At 35.3% G+C, this 21,519-nt stretch overlaps 1 protein-coding gene across 1 annotated transcript in view; it reads right to left on the bottom strand.

Moving 5' to 3' along the window:
- LOC149774322 (laminin subunit beta-1-like) overlaps positions 1 to 21,519 on the bottom strand; it is a 133,895-nt gene that overhangs the window by 21,221 nt on the left and 91,155 nt on the right. The window contains exons 21-24 of the mRNA XM_089945399.1: positions 18,658 to 18,849; positions 14,881 to 15,061; positions 9,206 to 9,390; positions 6,029 to 6,264 (exon numbers count right to left, since the gene is read on the bottom strand). Of these exons, the coding sequence (XP_089801525.1) occupies positions 6,029 to 6,264; positions 9,206 to 9,390; positions 14,881 to 15,061; positions 18,658 to 18,849 (794 nt within the window). The remainder of the gene's footprint in view (positions 1 to 6,028; positions 6,265 to 9,205; positions 9,391 to 14,880; positions 15,062 to 18,657; positions 18,850 to 21,519) is intronic.

Genomic DNA, 21,519 nt, shown 5'->3' with positions numbered 1-21,519 from the left:
CAAAACAGTGTATTCATCCATTCAGGGGAAATAGCAAAATCAAGGTTTCAAAGAGAGACACTATTGCAGCCATATTGGATGTATGGTTGGCATAATTGTCATTTAGGACCAATTAGGTATCACAAGAAGTGCATTGATGAAAACCCCATGTTGATATCATCCATTTGTGAGGTGTAGATATAACAATTTTTTTAAGCTGGCCACCAAGGTGGTCATAGAAACGGTCAATTTTGTATCATTTTTCATTTCAGACTAATTAGACACCATAAGAACTATTCTGATGAAAACCTCATATCAAAATGACTTCACATTTATGAGTTGTAGTGATAAGCTGATTTTCAAGATGGCCAGCAATGTGACCATTTGATGTCAGAGCAGCACCATTTTAATGTAGGATCAACTAGACATTAAGAAAATCAAGACAAAACCCCCATGATGATAAGACTTTCAATTTTTTTAAGAGTAACAAGATTTTGTGATGGCTGCCATAATGGTCATACTGGACATCTGATGTGAACCAACTAGATATTGCAAGAAGTCTTCTGGTGAAAGTACAATGTCATTATGACCAGCCATCAAGAAGTGGCAATAATAAGATTTTCAAGATGACAGATGTGATGGCCATGATGGATGTCTCAGAAGCACCATTTTCATTTAGAGCCAACTAGTCATCATAAGAATTCTTTAGTAAAAGCTACATTCTGATATGACCATCCAAATCAGGAGAAGCAGCAATAACAAGATTTTCAAGATGGTCACTGTACTGGCTATATTAGATATCTGGTTACCACCATTTTTATTCTGGACCAACAAGTCAGTAGAAGAAGTCTTAGCAATAACAAGATTAGAAAGATGGCTGCCATGGCAATTATTAATTGACATTAGGTTTTCAAAATTTCCATTTAGAAACAATTATAGAGGAAAATAATATATTTCAAAATTGTAAATAATAGTCATATATTAATTAGGCAGAATTGAAGATTGTATCATTTTATATAATATTCATTGGGAGCTGAAATAAAATCACCAGTTGCATTTATTGTGTTATTCTTGCTTTGCAAACATTAGTCAATTAGGCAGCCTTGAACCAGTATTACCTGTTTGAGTTGTTTCATTCACTGTGAGCAAATAGGCTACCCGGATTAATATGCATGCTGCTTTGTTCTAATTATGGGACAAATAACAAGTAACTTACCTATTGGTCAGTTTACAGACTGTCAGTATAAACAATATACAGATTGTTTATGATGTGTACTAGTGATAGGACTGCAGTGAGAAAAGGTCTGATCTTGTTTCAAGAAAAAAATGTAACCTTTACTTTTGTGCCAGTTAATAAGAGAAATAAAACATTGTCATTAGTTATTTTACAAGATGTCATAAACCTCCTGCAAAATAAACTCAATTTTACTACAAAAACTGGACTTGTTTTCCTGCTCTTGGATACATAATAAGTCATTTAGTGAAAACTCCATGTTGATATCACCATCCATCACAAGGAATAATGATCACAAGATGTTTGAAATAAAAGTTGTGGCTGCCATACCAGATGTCCAAGTGGCACCATTTTCATCTAGGAACAACTATACCATGAGATGCTCTCATAAGCTCTTACACTCTGTTTAAAAGTAAACAGTGGTCTTGTACAAAACAAGAATGTCCCACTGGTATATGAAATACCTTTAGGATATACAATTTAAAATAAAAATTACATGGGCTTGAAACAGCTGGAAATGAAACATTCTGATGAAGAAAAAAACAACAAAACAACTGTACAAAAACTGGAGAACTGTTTCGAAATGAAAATTTGCTGGTTAAATTTATACAAGAGTTCCTCAAAGGAACTGATACTTCACTGATCAAAAAGAATTTCCAGGAATTCACGACATTTTTTTGTTTTGTTTAGTAGAATTTAATTCTATTTTTCAGCCTATAATAGGCTAAATATAGCAGTTATATAAGAACCCAGGAAGACCTGGAAAGAACCACTGACGCATGGGAAGCTTCTAGGAAGCTTTTCACATACCAATGCAGACAGTGGTGAGATGTGAATGATTTGTAAAGTTGGGCATTTTTTACCACTCAGCCAACCTCTGAATTCAGCTGAAACAATCTCTGATATTCTTAGCAATATAACAAGATTGCCAAATTATATTATGTGGTAGATATACTGGATGTCAGATTGGCACTATTTTCATTTAGGACTAAGAAGACACAATAAGAATTCTTCTAGTAGAATCCCAATGTAGATATGACTTTCTATATTGGAGGAGTAATGACAAGATTTTCAAGATGGCTGCCAAAGTGGCCATTCTGGATATCAAGTTGGTACTACTTTCATTTATGACCAACTTATAAGTAACAAGTGTTTCAATGAAAACTTGGGAATAATAGTGAAAACAAGTTTTTCAAGATGTTGGATGTTTCAGCAGCAACATTTTCACTTAGGATCAAAGAGACATAAGAAGTCACTCACTAAAAACTCCACATGACTTCCATTCAAGGCAAGTAGTGACAACATTTTCAAGATAGCTGCTGTAGCAGCCATACTGTATGTCAGATTTCCAGAATTTTTATTTAGAAGCAATTAGACATCCAACTTCAGGTGAAAACTTCCTGTCAACATGACCATCCATTCAAGAAGAGTAGTGATGATGAAATTTTCAAGATGGTCAAAGTAGCAGCCATATTGGATATCAAAGTGGCACCATTCTTTTTTTCAGACCAATATGGGATGAATTTGCTTGTAAAGTTTCATGACAATCCTCTGAACAGTTCAGAAAGACTAGTGATAACAAGTTTGCCTTAACTGACGGACATCAGACAACAGACCATCCTCTCTGTTACGGATACCTGCCATCTCACCTCTGTCTGCGTGGGTTCGAGTCTAGGATTCGGCCAATGTGGGTATGTGAGAAAGCTTGCCAGTAGCTTCTCATGGGTCGGTGATTCTTCCTTGGGTTTTCCCTGGGTTCTTCCTCCACCATTAATACTGGCCACCATGCATAGCCTATCATGTGCTGAAAAATGGCGTTAAACCCCACAACAACAACAACAACAGACCATCCTATTAGGTCTAATGTCCATTACCAGCAAAAACTAAACAATTACCTATACATCCTTTGTACCAATTAAGCAGATGATTTATATGTGTTGATATTAACCCTTTAGCTAATACAGCTGCTGTGCAGTTAAACTAATGCTGAATGCTATCAGCTAATTAGACTACTTAGGCTGGTTGCTAGGCTGAATACTAGAGCATTATCATGGTTGACTAAAGAAACTGACAGTAAAAACATGGTTTTATTATCATCATTTCATTAATTACTTGATTTCACTGAAATACAATAAACAGTTTACCTTGCATAGTGTCTGTTAGCTATATATTTCCACCTTCACATATCCTAGATCCCATCATACAAGAAAGTTTCCAGTCATGTCAACTGTATTGAATCTCATCAAATACGCCCAATATTTGCTAATTTACATATTAAAAAATGAACGATAATGATATTGACAATCTCTAAATACACAAGTTAAGAGTGGTACCTCTCAAACAGTCATTGTCCAGACATAAAATGTACTGTTTACACTGATTGAACTTAATGTCTTCTCCCTTCCCTTCCAGACATCTTGCACCTCGAATGTTTCTTGAACCATCACCAGGGCCTTAGACCCTTGATGTCAACACTAGAAATAAGTTTTCTTTTTCTAGTCCCCTGAAAGCCAGCAATCATCTGCTTCACAAAGTTCATTCCAAATTTTCTTTTCCAGATATTGTTTTCACATAATGAATTTGTGACTCTTTCTTACAGATCATTTGATAGCTGTGTGGGGTCCATGTATTTAATTCAAATATGGACAATTTTCTTGTCTTCTCACCCAACATAAACTTTTCATGTTGCCCTGGCCTTTTAAACCACAGAACTTTAAAAAGGGTTCTGGCTTCCTTTCTTATTTCTTACTGAACCATATCATAATAGTATTGCAGGACCTGAGGACATTAAAAAGATATTTGCTGTCACACAAGCCATTCACTTGCTTTTATAATATACTATGGTAGATCACAATATGCAACAGCAAAAACTACCATCAGCACTTTCAATCTTAAAATACAAAACTATTATCCCCTCATGACCTAGCATTCCTAAGGCATACATGCCAACCCCTGGCAAGAAAAAAGTGTAATCCAAGTGGACAAAAAGAGTAATCCAAGCAGAAAAAGAGTAATCCACATATAGCATGATAAAAATTAAATAAGCATATGTACAAAATGATTTATGTATCCCTCTAGACTTTTAACATCAATTACTGCTTCAAGTTTTCATATATAACACTTTGAGCTTTAAAAAGCAACAGACTCATATTGCATTTCAAAACATTTTGTACCAGCTGAAACTATGAATGTTTTGCAAACCAGTTGAGCACTAAGGGCTGGGTTACAGAGCCTAGATCTGAATTCAGTTTTATTTCTGTTAACAATACTGAACAATCTCTCACAGTCAGCATTAGAATGGTAAAGAACCAATATTCCTTTCATAACCTGACAAAAAAGAGGAAATTTATATCTTCCAGTTATTGGGTCTTTTAGCTTGGAAATAAGATGAAAAAAATCAACTCCGTCCGCATGAAGTATGTTGAGTGCCAACTTGATACTTCAGTAGTTCTCATTCTAATTTATCAACAGCTTTTCCTGCAGCATGGTGCATCATATGACAGAAACAACCTGATATGTACAATGATGGAGACATTTGTCAAAATATAGAATGCAATTCCTTTATAAATTCCAGTCATCACTGATGCAGTATCAGCTGAAAACCCCATACAGTTCTGGCAACTTATATTCATTCAAAGCATTGTCAAGAAATTAAAAAAAATGTTTTCTCTAGTGGAATCTACTGTTAATTCTGGTAATGAAAGAAGAGCACTCTGCTTTTGCTCTTTTCATTGTCAAAGTCTCTTACACAGACTGGGTGCAACTTTTTGTCATCATAATCACTACTCCTGTCTGTTGCAATACTAAACAGTCCAATTTTCATAACTTCTGCAACTTTAAGTGAAGTATTTTAAATACCTAACAATATTAGATGATTTTGTTCTTGCATTCATATTTTCTGCAATTCTGGAATCAGGAAACATCTGTCTGAACAAAAGATCAATGTAGTCTTCTACCGCTAGGGGTAGTCCATGTTCTATTAGGAACTCAGTAAATAAAGCCTCTGCATTTATAAAATTCATGTCCACAATTAAGTTCTGCTGTATAAAAGAAGTTACCTTAGTACTGGAATTAGTAAAGAGCTAATTCAAGGTTTCTTTGTTTTACCACCATGACCAATATTAAAATCCTTTCTGCACAGCCTGCAAGGGGCGTGAAGCTGCTCTAGAATGGAATGCTGTATCGTGTAATTCATGTATTCATCTCTGAATCGGTTTTTCGTCTTTTCCTAATCCATCTGTGAAATTATTTGGAAAACATTTTTGCTCTAACACACGCATTGCCTAGGATAAACCTGACTTGACTTTTATTGCCAATTACCTAGAGACTGGTTCTGTACCAGATATGAATTAGAACAAAGATTCTGCAAGCAAAGATTAAAAGTCAGAAAACCAGTCTGTTCTCTCCTAACTAAGCCATACAGCTGCTATAAATAGAATACACAGTCAAAAGTCTGTAATTAGAAACCAGCATGTTCTTGGAAATAGGGTAGCTGCTATAAATAGAACATAATATTGTTAGGAAAGTGCATGCAAGTCTACAGACAAGCATATTCTTATGTCGTAGTTACATAGAAGCCATTGTTTCTAGAATACAGTCTGTGGGATTAATGGGATGTTAATACAAATGAAAAACAAATTATTAATTAATTTGAAGGGGTTATACAGAAAATGCGTAATTCGAATACATTTACGCATAAGGCATAATTTACTGGGGGAAAAAATCGAAATGATTACGCCAAAAGTGTAATGGTTGGCATGTATGCTAAGGGTACAATTTCAGCTGGGTACAAGGGAGGGATGGGGGCTTACTTACCATGTCATTAATTTCAGCAATCCTGTTGCTCAAATCCATGACTTGGTTGTCCACGTCTGCCAGGGCCTTCCCATTCTCCTGCAGACTCTGGTTAAAAGTGCCCCGATTCTGATCCAGAAGACTCTCCACTTGCTTCCGTGTAACTTCAGACTGCTGGATCATATCACGTGTACTGTTCACCATGTTTTGAGCTTCTTGTGATCGCACCTGTGCCTCTTTGGTGATGTTAAAGGCACCTATAGGCATACAGCGTGAACATTCATTATAAAATAGTTTCTTGAAATTTATTTTTGCTTTGGTCTAAAACTGAGAACAGAATGATGTATGTATTAAAGCCTACACCACGATCAAATTGAGCACAATTTTTATATGAAATAATAAAGAAACTTTTGTACAAAGATGCTTCAGCAGAACCTTGTGTTTCACCTGCCACTTATACCATAATGTATGTCACTGTTTCTAACTTGCAAAACATTAATGAAAACAAAATGCTCTTGAAGGGACCAATGCTCAGCTCTCTAAAAATTTTTTCCAAGAATTCCATAAAAGACCATTTCTTCTTTCTAACTACTGAGTGTTGAAACCATCTGAGACATTCATGACTCACAAGATTTTAAAGTTAGCCACTGTTGCATATATAATAGATGTCAAGATCAGCACCATTCCCATTTAGGACAAGCCTGACACCATTAAAAAATTTGATGATAACCCCATCCCAATAATGACCATCCATTCAGCAGAATTAGTGATAAGAGTTTCACTATGTTCATTGTAGCAGCATTTTGGACGTGTTCTGACCACCATTTTCATTTAGGTCCAACTAGATAAAATAAAGCCTCTTGATGAAAATCCTATGTTGAAATGATCATCAATTATTTCAGAGTGGGAATAACAAGACAGCTGCTGTGATGACCATACTGATGTTAGATCAGCATCATTTTCATTCAGGATCAACTAGACACCATAAGAAATCTTCAAGTGAAAACACCTTGTCAACAGGGCTTTCATGGTGGCTCTCATAACAGACAACCAATCATCACCATTTTCATTTAAGTTTGTTTTGTAGGTATAATGCCATTTTCAGCACATGATAGGCTATACATGGCAGCCATTATATTTGGTGGAGAAAGAACATGGAAAAACCTAGGGAAATACCACCACCACATGGGATGCTACAGGAAAGCTTTCTCACGTACCCATACTGGCCAAGTCAAGACTTGAACCGATGAGAACAGATATGAGATGCCAGTGATCTGCAAAGCTGAGTGTCTGTCACCTGGGGCATATTTTCATTTGGGACATCCCATCAAGTCTTTCAGCACAAATCCCATCATATGACCATTCATTCAGGATGAACAGAGACAACAGAACTTTCAAGATGGCTGTTGTGGTGGCCATACTGGATGTCTGAGTAGCACTATTTTCATGTAGTACCAACTAGACCTTGGAATGAACGTGTGTTAAGTTTCATGCCAATCCTCAAAATAGTACAATAGCAAAACATGTGCCAAAGAATATACTGACATCAGATAACACATGACAGACAACAGGCCATCACACGCTTTTCTGTTCCATGACCTGTAGAGCTAAAAACAATTCACACATAATGTCAAGGATAAAAATGCTGATGCTATCACTCTTGCAAAAGTGATAACTAGGTCTTGCCATGCTTAGGTAAGAAAAACAAAAAAACAAACTAAAAACTTTAGACAATCCTTAACAGCGAACCTTAGTGAACAAGAGTGTAGTGTACAGGGCATTATACATCCAACCTGCATTTGATAGTTATCTAGAAAAAAAGATGGGTATAATTAGCTATAGGGATTACTGACATATGGGTCTCAACTAAACTGACCTTCAGCCTTGAAAACTAAACTTATCATGCTGAAACCATTATTTTCTTGTCAGACCGACCATGCCCATGACTTTAATCTCGGACTTTGTGACTCTAAAATCAACAGACCTCTTCCTAACATAGAAGCACTAGCCCTCCCCAAACTCTGTTCAAGGTGCATGGTCTATAATTGAAGCTACAATGTAAATACCAGTTTTCTTCTTTCTGTCATGGTGATTTGGGTTTTTTTCTTCCCCAAAATCTCACATCTCTATACCAATCATGTTAGAATAAACAAAAATATACAGTCAAATCTGTGTATAAAGACAGTTCAAGGGACAATCTAAACGTGGTCATTGTATACAGGTAAAAATGCACTTATCTGTTAGGGGGGCTCACCAGTTATTATGTATTTTTGAGAGAGTGACATATGTAAGGTGAAGTTGTTTGCATTTAAAACATGCACAATGGAGAGAATGTTGGCATACCTCTATGCTACATTAATGTAATGTGGATGATATTTCTTTGGCTACTGTACTTTTGGAAATTGTACATGATTTAAACACACTGCCAACAAAAAGACTGCTCCCTTGTGCTAAAAAATCAGCCTGAATTAGTCTAAAGTACACTATCCATAGCAGCTATTAAAATAGGGAAAATTAATTTTGCCAGACTAGACAATACTTGCTTCTGAAAGTGCAATGAATGAATTACCAAATATATAAAATGTAAAAAAAGTTATCGGCTCTTTTTTCATACAATTTACCTCTGAAGTTCAGGAAGTGAAAATGACCAAGTGGAGCTAGCACTTTTTTGAAAGGTGCACATTTGGAGTAAGGCCAAGCTGTATACTCTATAACCCATATTACACCCATCAATCATACACCAAAATAAAGGGAATTAAAGGTTTTTTAAATTATACCTAAGATGTACAAGGTCTTTTTTAAAAAGCCAGTATAACCAGTGAGGAAAGCCAGGGAAATTCTTTTTCTTTAAAATCCTAACCCTATGCAAAATACGCAACTGTAGAGCGCCACCTTAATAAATTGAGCCACTGGAACAAGGTCTTTATACATGGGCAATCCTACCATGCAGGTGGTTGCAAATACGATTTTGCCTATCATTTAACTCCTACTTTTCATTCTTTTACAAACAAAGAATCTGCAGATATCCATGTCTTGCCTACAAACCCCACTATAATGTAACCTTCCTGTTTTATAACTCCAACATTAGCACAAAATCTGAAAGTTGATGTCACTATTGTACTATTGTTGCTGCTGGAAAAGGAGACCATTGGCATGTTATTAACTAACACAGATGTAACAAAAATTGACAAGTCTGACCCTCAACATCTTTGGCCTGAATGTCACTGGCATTACTCCTCAGGTCATCTGCTTTAAGTTTCAGCTCAGTAATCCCCAGTTCCAGGGCTTTGATACGGTTATTTCCCTCCTGAATACGGCCTATTGTGTTCTGCATCTCTGTATCCATGGCATTCAAGGTCTTCACATTGTCTGTCAAATTCTGCCTGTGTAGAGATAAGAGAAAGGGAAGTTCATTTATTTGTATTTTATATAATGTAAAATGTAAAACATTATGGTATCATTGGATACAAATTTTTCATGGATTTTGTGGTTTCTATAAACCATGAATTCAAAGGCCCAATTAACAATGTTTTTCTATGGGCAAAATCCCTTCCACAAAGCCATACATTTAAGTATCCAAGTAAAATTAGCTTTATTCAAAATCAGGAAATACAATTTTTGCAGTAAAACATGTTTCTTTGATAGTATTTAACCAAACATAATACATTAGTAGAAAACCCACTAACTTTCAATCCAGCCCCCTTGAGCTGCAGACTTAACCAAAGGTGTCAATGGGTACCTGGGTACTCGGGTACCTACCTGTTCATAATTACCCAGTTAATATAATTAGCTATAGGGTACCCATTTAGTTCATGTAATAAAAACAAAAAAAACAAAACATTTCATAGTTCAGATCAAAGATTACACCTGCTGACCTCAGGGGAGAGCAAGACACAGAATAATGAGTACAGTTCAAGGCTCATGTCATGTGACATTTATCCATCGTAGACCCCTGTCTACTGATCTTATATTTTCAATGTGTGTGACCATTTGGCTGTGTACATTGAACAGTTTAATTATTTTCTATTTATAGTAACTGTGCATGACACATTTCCAAGAAAACAGGCAGGTTTCTTGAATTTGAAACCATGTGTGACAGATTCATTATAGTTTGAAACACACTTAAGTAGCAGTCCAGTCTATATTGAAAAAGCATGATGATGCCAGATGTTAAATGAAATAGGCTTTATCGATGTGACTCATGGATATTACATGACTAAAAAATGCTAAAGAGGAATTTTGTTAAACTGAAGAACATGTTGCATTAGGAAAAGGACAAATTAATAGTGCTTTACAAATTCTGAAAGAGGAATTCGACAGTTGATATAATACAGTATTCAGAATTTGTGGACTTGACTTTATGACCTTTCAGAGAAAGTTAAACATGTGATGTAGACTAGTTAAAGTGAATGCTGTGCATAAATAATCTATCATTGTGTTTTGTGTCTGTATTCTCATGCTGATTTGTTACAAATATTTTAACTAACTGCAGCAGATCCAGGTAAGTGAAAAAATAAATGCATATTTTTGTCATTATGGCATGTAATATATCAATTATTCTTTTTCTGCTCAAATTGTGCTTTCTGCCACTTATGTTAGTAATAATTACACTTATATACTTGGCATGTAAAACAAAGCAGTTCAGGTTCACATTTAATATAATGTCCTTATGATCACATTGTGTGGAAGGGTGGTAGATACTATTTATATTGTGATCAGGCAAGCAGTATTGGAGAAACATAATTTACAACAAATTTGCTTTCTCAATTAAAAAGAGATTACCTGATCACATTATAATCTGAGAATAGGTAAGAGGAAGAGGAAATGATGAGCATCCTACCTCTATCTGTGTCACCCAGTAGAAGCATCAGTGCTCAACTAAAAGAATGAACTTCTAGTGTTAGTTTAGTACATGAGACTATTTAAACACATGCATGGGAGATCCCTGTGAGATTCCACACTTGTTTACTGTCTCACTTTCAAAAGTCTCCCACTGGAATCCAGTGAAAGTTCTCTCCTTAGCAAGGCCATTTCATGCAAATGGAAGCTAGAAAAGGCAGACTGGGCATGCCAGTCAGGTGATTCCATTATGTCCCAAACAGAGCCATTACATTCCAGGTCAGGATCATTTAAGTTCCTCGTATTATCATGACCTGAAATTTCATTAGTAGAACTCATCCTGTGAGCTAAGAGTATACTGATTTAACACCTCTTCAGTCAATAAATCAAGATGAACAAATAGTGTTGGTTGATTAGTGACATCAAATTGTTCTTCAGAAGAAACCTGGTTGTGTCTTTAGAATGAATGAGCCATCAAAACAGAACTGCATGTAGTTTGGATTTATGGATATCATATGCAGCTCACTCATTCTGCATGCTTAAGCTGGTGTTGTCATAAATTGAAAGTCATCTATGATAGCTGCTCCATTGAGGGGGAAGACAATCACTCTAACTGGGGAATAATGTGAGCAAGTGTGGTCTGGCTATGTCAAAATTGGACCGCAACTTGGAGATTACCTTGTTACGATCAAAATCATCTCTCTGATGAGGTCTGAATGTATCTGAGATCACCTTATTGTGACAGAGGCTAACATCTTCACTTCATGAGAAAGAGAGAGAAGTTTACCACCTGGGAATGATTGCTGAGAGTGGTGTGATATTATGGATGTGACACCTTTCACTGACACCACACCATTTCCCCTCAAAGTGGAGGATCTTCAGCTGGGATCCTCTCCACAACTGAAGCTACAAACCCCTTTTCAACCATGGACATCACAGAAAGGAGCCAAAAGTAAAGGAGTTCTCTGGACATAGATTGAATAATGGCAATCCTGACTGCTTGATCAGAGTGAAGGTCATTGTGACTCATCTGGGAATGTCTGACACTAAATCAATCAGATCATTGAGCCAGGATGTTGCATCTTAAAGGAGCAATAGCAGCTATTGCAGTCTGTGCATCTCAATTCAAAATATTGAGAAGGTCCAATTTCTCAACCATTATTATTCACCATACAATGAGGGAACCAACGTCATGAACCAAACATCAAATTTACCCAATGTTTCTGTGGTGTGTTGTGCAGAAACATTGCTGTTGCTGTGACTGACATCCTGAACTCTGTAGGAACTGGTATATGGAAGTGCATATTGAGCAAGTCAAAACTGATCACACACTTGTTGCATCTACATCACAGGTCTTAACTCCTCTTGGACTTTATACCAGAAATTGTATGGAGCAGAAGCCCCATTTGTACTATCTACAGTGCTCTCTAGTAACTAAAAAGTGAGATGTTCTCGTCTAAAAACATCCTCCTTCATGGAATCACCTGGGAGTTCCTTCATGAAAGTAGGATGACAAAGCAGATGGGTTCGTATAATGAAATCCAAGGACCTACTAACACGGTTTGGATTCCATTGTTTTGCTAGAATAGTTGGTCCAAATCTGGTGAAAAGGGATTGGTGCTGTAGGTGGGTACCAGAGGTCTTGGATGATGGTGTATCAATGATGTTTGATGGAAGGGCTAAGGAAGGAGAAACTGTGTTGCTTCCTATTCCTTGCCTGCCTGCAAAAAATAGGATCATATGACCTGTTGTTGCTGAAAACTGCCCCCGTGAATTCTTTGGTGACAATCACCCCATCTCATGTACATTCCCTAACAGGGTCATGCTGAGACAGAAGATTGCATTGAAAGTTAAGAGCAATTCTTCTGTATTTTGTTTTCTCACCTTCTCACTTTGATGCCCTTACAAAAGTGGAGAATAGAAAGGGAGGGAGAATGCAGAAAAACAGTAATGACTGTCAGATGCATGAAGTCAAGTAGGGAGGAAGTCAACACAATGTGTGCACTTTATTAACATCTAGACAATGAATGTGTGGAGAAAATATATCTGTACATACATTATTACCAGTGCTTATAGATTTCCTCTAGTGCTGCAGCTAACTAAATTACATCTGTTCCATTGTTGGATCGGCCTATTCAGGAATTTCTGTTTTATCAGCTTCATCAACAGAAACTGACAATAAAATATCTTCAGCATACATAAATATTTTGTCCAATTTTTAAAATAAAAACAGTGATGGCATTATGCAATGCTGGTCTGATGTAGCTGGGTTGACTCAATCAGATGGCTTGAAAATAATGCCTGTTTATTATAAAATTCATAGGATCCAGTCGATCGGTCTGATGGCCCACTAGTAGGAGACAAAAGACTTCTGACAACTGTAGATGTACACAGTCTGTTCACATGGACTGGTAGTTCCGCAGTTGTAATGGTACCAAATCATTCAGCTAACTGGTGTAGTATGGCTGGTACAGATGGCTATATGGTTTGTCCCGACAAATGGCTAACCTGTTGGAGCTAACAAGCTCCTGATTACTGTAACTGTACATAGCTAATTTGTTAGGCTGGACCAGTTGGCCAGCAGTCAGAATGGTGTACCAGAGATGATGTCTGCTTTACAGTTTGGCCAGCTGGTGTGGTATGGTCAGTACAGACCATCCATCAGTACCATACTGGTAAAGACCATCTGTCTGTACCATATTGGTCAAAATGCAAATCAGGGGCAAAGACTGCATGCCCTCATGCTTTGTGGGATTGGTCATGGTGTGGTATGGTCAGTAAAGACCATCCATCAGTACCATACTGGTAAAGACCATCTGTCTGTATCATATTGGTCAAATTGCAAGACAGGGGTAAAGACTGCATGCCCTCATGCTTTGTGGGATTGGTCATATTTGTTTGTGAGCCATCATGCATCATTGGCAGGGTACCATGCTTATCACCAGTGGGATTACAATATATAAATGCCATTTCTACTCCTTGACATATCAACAACAAAGCCTTTTGATCATATGTGATTTCAAAGCTTGATTTGGAAATGCCTGTGCTTTCTACTGTATTCATGGATACAGTATGTTCTAGAGCTGTTTCTGTGTATGTAGGGGGGGAGTAGCAGGGCATCTCAACATCACCCATGAGACTCCTCAATGATTCTACTGTATTAATGGATAGAGTTTATTCTGGCACTATTTCATGTCTTCATGGAGTGTGGTGTGTGGAGAGTGCATCTGGAACATCACCCATGAGAATTAATGATTCTACTGTATTCATGGATACAGTATGTTGTGGCACTATTCTGCATCTTCACGGGTGTTTTGTAATTAATCAACGATTCTAATGTACTGATGGTCACAGTATATACTGGTGCTGTTTCTTTATCTGGCGAGCACATCTCAACATCCATCATGAGACTAATCAATCAATTGGATGTGAGGCATAGTTAAGGGGGCTCATTTCTGTGGACCTTGAGCTTCTTTAAAATGCTGGATGAGGTATTTTTGTAGCTATTAAGTGAACACACATTACAATGTGTTTTTAGGGTGTGAAGGTCATGGTGTTGATTCCAATTTCTGGGTGCTAATGGCTATGAAAAACATGATTTACATTCAACAAATAGGGGCCTTATTTGTTAGCATTTTGATAGGAAAAAGCATGAGTCATACCAGCCTCCATCTTATAAGCTTAAGTTATCAGAGAGCAATACAAAGAGGGAGCAGTGTATAGTTTTCCTTCCAATGTCATCAATTTCAGTAAAACATGGCATGCATGTAGGAGATATCTTTGCAAATATGCATTCTTCATACACATTTATTTTATGGTGTTTCATTTTTCTGGTTTTGAATATAATCATCTCTTTATAGTTATTTAAATTCATGGATGAAATTGAGGTGTCTGTTTTGTTCGAAGCATCCCAAATTCCATGAAAATTGTTAATAAAAAAGAATTTACAGTAATTTACATAACTAATGAAACTTTAATGATATTATAAGTTACAATACTTTAAATTTAAAGGACTGGCAAAGAAAAATTCCAACCTGATTTGTCCCAGCTTGTCCTTAAGTAGGTCCACATCTGAAGAAGAAACACCACTGCTGTCTATGATCTTCCGAATCTCTTCCAACTTCTCCTCCATGTTTCGGAACTCCTTGTCAAATGCACCTGCAGCTCCAGATGTCTGAATATCCTTAGCCTGATCTAGCAGAGCTCTTGTCTGATCTATAACAAAAGAAATAAATAATCAAATAAACAATAAATAATAGAAAGCACGGTATGATGTCTGTTTCATGACTTCCAAATTGTAGGGTACATCTTACTCCTTTTGATGACAATCCAATACCAGAAAGATTAATAAACTGACTTATTATATGATGATACAGCAGAAATGAAAAAAAAGCACATTTTAATGAATAAAAGTATCAATTACATAACAGACTGCTTCGGACCAGTTAAATACAAAACTAAACAACAGATTGCCAAACAGTGAAAAAATACCTAATAGGTACATATAAAAATCATCATTATTTTAAAGTAAGTATTTCAGACGAGTAAAAATGTGGAACAAGAAAAGACAATGAGCACTGTAAATGGCACATTATATGCACACCTTACACCTGCCCCATGGTTCCCATGCTTTTTTAAAGATAAATTTCAAGGGTTTTTCTAGGATGAAATTTATTTTTTCAAGGTTCACATATGACAATTACTGAAGGAATTAAAAAAACATTTTAGCTTATGAAACAAGCACTTTTCAAATTAAAAGATATTTCTATTTCATGACTCTCACAAAACATTGGAGTCAGATATTTGATCATGCACTAAACCACAGCATTTATAACAAGAAACAGGCTTGACTACTGTATATTCATATAAATTGGCATGTTAGGTCATTTCAATTTACAGAATAAAAACTGTAACTTTGCTGAACTGTTTTATGTTAGCATCAGGGAACAATAACACAATGAATATAGATTAGTTTTGTTTTCTTTCAAAATCTAATTGTAATGAAATCAGAATAATGAATAATGTAATGAATTGTAAATCAAGATAGCAATTTATATGTATTGTATATAAAGTAAACATTTTGTACTACAGTATCCACCCCCAAAAATGCCTACTTGGCCTATGATTTAAAGATTTGTGTACTTGCGTGACCTGCAATGCAAATGGCAAGCACAAGGTCACATTCCATCAATGATGTAGTTTCATCTCATCTGTCAGTGGATTAAAGACATAACAGATGTAATACTCATAATTTCTGAGAAAATAAATCATTTTCTTATCAATTTCATGCAGGCATGACTTGATGTAACAGCAGTTAAATTTTCTAAGCCATCTGGTAAATGGCTAACCTATGCTGCTATCTTGCTGGCTTATTGTGATGCTAGACTGGCTTTCATACCTTCCATGCAAAAAAACCATACCGATATCTAGTTGTCTTTGAATTAAACACTCTAGTAGATGAATCTAATCCATGATGCATTTGGACTGACTATATAAATATGTTTATGTCAAGCACCAACAGATCCACACTGCAACCTCTGAATATTCTGGTTAGAACTCAAATTTACCTTGATCACTCAGTTATTATTCAATTATGAAATTGTTTCTGTCATCAGGTGGTGGTGGAACACTGATAGGTTTTTCCTGACTTTCATCCATATTTGCAAAATTCAAGGGCTTTTCACACTTGGGGAAAAAATATATAATTTCTCCCGACTTTTTCCAGATTTCCTGGTAGCATGAGAACCCTGATGGTCTCTGCTTAACAGACTGCTATGATAAAATTTAAAACACTAATCTTAGGTTCTGAAACTATTATTTTATTCTTAAACTATCACATTGTCTCTGACCATAATACCCACATATGCCTTAATACACATTTCTCTTTTTTCAATGAAAAATGAAGAAAAAAAACATTCTTTACAATGTGCTTCATAGTATGGAAGTGGCTGCAAAATTTCACCTAAATTTTGTTGGAATTTACCAATGTGATTGTCTCCACAACTTTGTAGGGTAAGCCCATTTTAAAAAAAAAAAAACCCAGATCTTACTAGTGTTTTAATTGGCATCATCATATTGTGAGACAGAATGAATACAGACAAATGGAGCAAACTCTTCTTGTGTGTACATCAATGTAACCTGGACACTATTGGTATGCATTAATTAGGACGAGTTTAAGCTTATAAAATTTACCCAAAGACTGTTGTACACAGTGAGCATTCTGCATAGAATGTGATAAAAGGAAGTTCTGCTGGAAGAGCAACAAATAACAGGTTTGATATATGCTCAGGTCTGCCATCTCTCGAGACACTTAGCTCCCATTTCCTTGGCAAAATAAAGCTGCTTATTAAGACTCTATGGTCATAAAGTAACAGTAAAGAGTGAAACCAACAAGGTAATAGACAAGACTTATTGCCCTTTGTCTATATCAGACAGATAGGAAAAGATGATTTACATCTTTCAGTAGGACTGGATTCGTGTGGTAGCAGGCTAATATTCCGAACGTAATGAGGTTGGGGGAACATATCTGAAGGTGAAATGCATGGAAGAACAAGCCCAAGGAAAAGAAAAATTATTCTATCTTTAGTGGATAGAGATATCAGACTGGAATCATGTTCTGGACCTCCGATTAAGAACTGGAGGACTGGGGACAAGCACCTGGGAAAGATATAGTAATACAATAATAGGTCAGGTATTACCACTATTAAAAGAACATTTGCATCTAAAAAAAAACAATTCACCTACCAAATGGTATCCAATATTTTGTAAAATTTCTGGAGCTTTTGTAGATACAAGAATTGTGAATGGACAGATGGTAAATGTGATTACTACAGAACTTGTATGATGATGCAGGGTCTTTATGATAATCTGGGAATGAGAAGTTGAAATCTAGTAAGAGAAGCAATCAAGCATGGATTTAGCGGACTGTTCTGAACAATGAAGAACAGGTGAATTTGTTGTCATATACATATATTAGAACATTTTGTTATGTATACTTAAAGTATAATGTGAACTGGACTGGGGTCATGATTATAAGTGGTAAACAACATGTTTGCCAGAAATGTAGTTCAAGGGTAAGTAGAATTTTCAATCAGAAATTTTGGTTTTCCATAACAATCTTTTGCATCATTGGTCAAATGGATATCTGTTTATAAAGGTTGCTTGTTAAACAATTCTTCATTCCTGTTTAACATTAGTCTTTGTGAATCTATGATCAAAGTTTGTAGTTTGTTCAGATATAATTAAGAGAAATTGTTTATTTAAATTATTCACTGAAATAAAGTGCTCATTGACATTTTGGACTTAAAAAAAACACTACTTTGGGATTATTGAAAACTCATTCAAAGACATTCTGGATTTTATCATTATGGTATATCAGGACATTAAAGATTATTGGAATTCATTTGGAACATTCTATTCTTTTGGACTTATGATAGAAAAGTTAGTATTATTTGGGATTTAATTCCTGATACTGTCTCTTAAATTTTCACTTTGTAATGTAGAGACATAAATTATTTGTCTATTTTACTAAACTTGTTGTTTTCACTTCATTCTATTACATAGTTTAAGACCATGAGCCATAACTGTATTTGATGGAACATTTTTACAAGGAATAATTGCTTTCTTGAAACATAAACTGCTTTTTCTAAGACAATATGATATATTTCTGTCTTTTATTATTTGAAACTATGTAAATTATAAAAATATAGGAATTTATGGGATATTTATCAAAAATACTGGAAAAATATAAAAGAATCCCTGAATTTACAGAGACTTTATATCCTGATATTTACAGAATTCATTCAAGTTACCTCGGAGGTCTCTCACAACACGGTCCCAGTTGTTGAAGCACTCGCCACATGGCTTGCAGTTGGGCAATTCTCCTGTGGTGCCCCTATCACAGCGATCACATTTATAGCCAGTTATACCAGTCAGACATACACACTGACCAGTCCTGCGGTCACACTGCATGGCAGCCGACCCCTGGGGATTACACTCGCATGCTGAAATGAGAAGGAATATAGAGATAGATTTCTAATTGCTAGATAAATCAATACTCTGAATTATGTATTATTTATCCATAATCCTGTGGCACTGTAGATAGAAAGCTCAAGATCTAGAATGGACTTGTATAAAATAAATATCTCCTCAAAATTATAAGGAGTACACAAAGGGACAGACTTTACTGGCCAATCAGATTTTCCAGGAATCCATGATAAAACCCATTTCTTTTGTCCTTTAATTCCTTCAAAAGCTGAGTACTGAAGCTATCTCTGATATTCTGGAGAATCATACCAAATTCAGTTACCAACAAATATTTTCTTAACATAAAATGTGCACAAGATATCCCTAAGTGCAGCATAAAATTCTTTGTTATGACCTTTCAACTTCAACCTAATATCATGGATAGAAAATTACTTGTCTGAGACAATGTCAAGATATACCCACATGTTAAATCTATATATTTTGGGGAAGCTATTTATGTGGAATCTTGCAATGTATTTTTCTAATATACCCACAAATGGTGTTTGCTTAAAACCATTCATATTTGTGATGCACTAATCAATCAATGAGTGCTATCAACTTCTTCACTGGAATTTAATTATCTACAAAGTCTGGTAAAAAAATTCACTTGCAATGTACATGTCACTGTGTTTCATAAGCTCAATGAAATAAAAACCAGAGTCCTTCCTATAAAGATACTGACAGTCTCGACTGAAAAGAATTTCCAGGACATACATTCTATCTTTTCAACAGCTATTTTACGACACCAAACTATTTTCTTAGCTATGTGTTTAAGCTCTTACAAAACATAACAAGAAAAAAGTGAAGACAACAAGCTTTAAAAAATTTAACAAATAATTTGTTTTCCTGTGAAAACAAGGTAAAAATGAGAAAAAGAACTTACGGTTTTACAAATCAAATCCAAAAATAATTCAAGAATTAAAAATTAGAAGTCCTAGTAATAAAAACTCCTAATGAAACTGAGTTCAAATCCCAATGAAATCCAAAATGGAAGGCGATGATGTATGCTGTGGTCAGCGTTGTACTGATGTGTCAACAGTTCTTTGTTGAATCATGAAAAATAATATTCCAGTGTTTGAATTCTGTGTAAATTTTGATAAATGTCTTTGCACACGATTTGATTTAGAGCGCTATACTAGTGCCTGCCATGGTGGGAGGGAAAACAAACTCCAAATAAATTGAAGAAAACAAAATAATTAACCCAAAACTGGTCACAACATAAAACACTTTAACTTCTCAAGTGTTAAGGCACTAATGACTATTCTTTCTCAAAACATCAACAATAAATGTAGCTAAAATGCAAAACTGATGCCTGGATGTGGGTCAATCCTCTGGAAAAACCTAACTAATCCATGTCATGTACTCCAAGTATGGCCTCGATTTCACTTTATGAATCTTACTCTGAGAAAGAATAAAAAATAAATTTAAAAAAGTTAATTACTACAACTCTTACTGGTTCTGAATCAAGGTCAGGAACTAGGTCAGCATTAGATACAAAGTTTCTATTATTATTTGTTTACTACTGAATTAAACTTCTGGACAATGTCAAATCCAGTTAATAAAATTACGTTACAATAACATGTAATGGAATAAAAATAAATTTAAAACTAACAAACAAAAAATTAAATAAAATATAATTTAAATCAAATATACATAACATTATGTTCATGTTAACATGTAATAAGATACCCATCTGATTGGCGCTACTTTCATTTAAGGCCATTATGATATCATAAGAAGTCTTTGAGTAAAAACCCAATGCCAATATCACTTGGAGCTAACTTGACATCACACATCACTTAGCAAAATACATATCAATACAATCATCCATTCTGGAAAGCTATAATATGATGTTTAAGACAGCCTCCCACAATGGCAGGCATACTGGACTTCAGACAGGCTGTCATGGAATTGTGTATTCTTAAGGTTTATGTGCTCGGCTTTCGTATCTGCATACAGTATTACCCAAGAATGGTTTATGTCCTACATTATTTCAAAACACCGAGTTCGGTTCCCTCAATGTGGCATGAACAAAATGCTTGGAATGAGAAAACCTATAAACTTCAGCTCTAAGGCCATTGATTACACAACAGCCAATGTACTTTTAAACTCGAGGCAGACAGTAACTTTACAACACAAAATGCTTTTGTCACGAAGCTGTCCACTTTATGGTAGCAACATCTTCAGCTATAAAGGTATGTGAAATATAAAATTGCATTCTCTTTTCACTATCTATATTGTGAAATAGAAATTTCTGATATTTTGGATGTTCCGGTATTTTTTGTTTCTAATTTTACAGACCTATGTTATATAATCCACATAATTTGATACATTATATAATCCACATAATTTGATATATAATCCACATTATTTGATATATTATATAATCCACATTATTTGATATATAATCCACATTGTTTGATAAATTATATAATCCACATATATAATCCACATTATTTGATATATGTTCCACATATATAATTGACATTATTTGATATACAAACCACATTATTTGATATTTTATATAATCCACATACATAAGCCACATTATCTGATATATAATCCACATATATAATCCACATTATCTGATATATTATAGACTGTTTTCAAGTTAGCTCTTTTATAAAAGATAATGTTGCATGTATTAA

This window comes from Sinohyriopsis cumingii, unplaced genomic scaffold (genome assembly GCF_028554795.1).
Source record: "Sinohyriopsis cumingii isolate HCF-2022 unplaced genomic scaffold, ASM2855479v2 utg000349l, whole genome shotgun sequence".
Lineage (NCBI taxonomy): Eukaryota > Metazoa > Mollusca > Bivalvia > Unionida > Unionidae > Sinohyriopsis > Sinohyriopsis cumingii.
The sequence above is the reverse complement of the archived record's forward strand: the minus strand, read 5'-3'. Positions and strand labels throughout refer to the sequence as shown.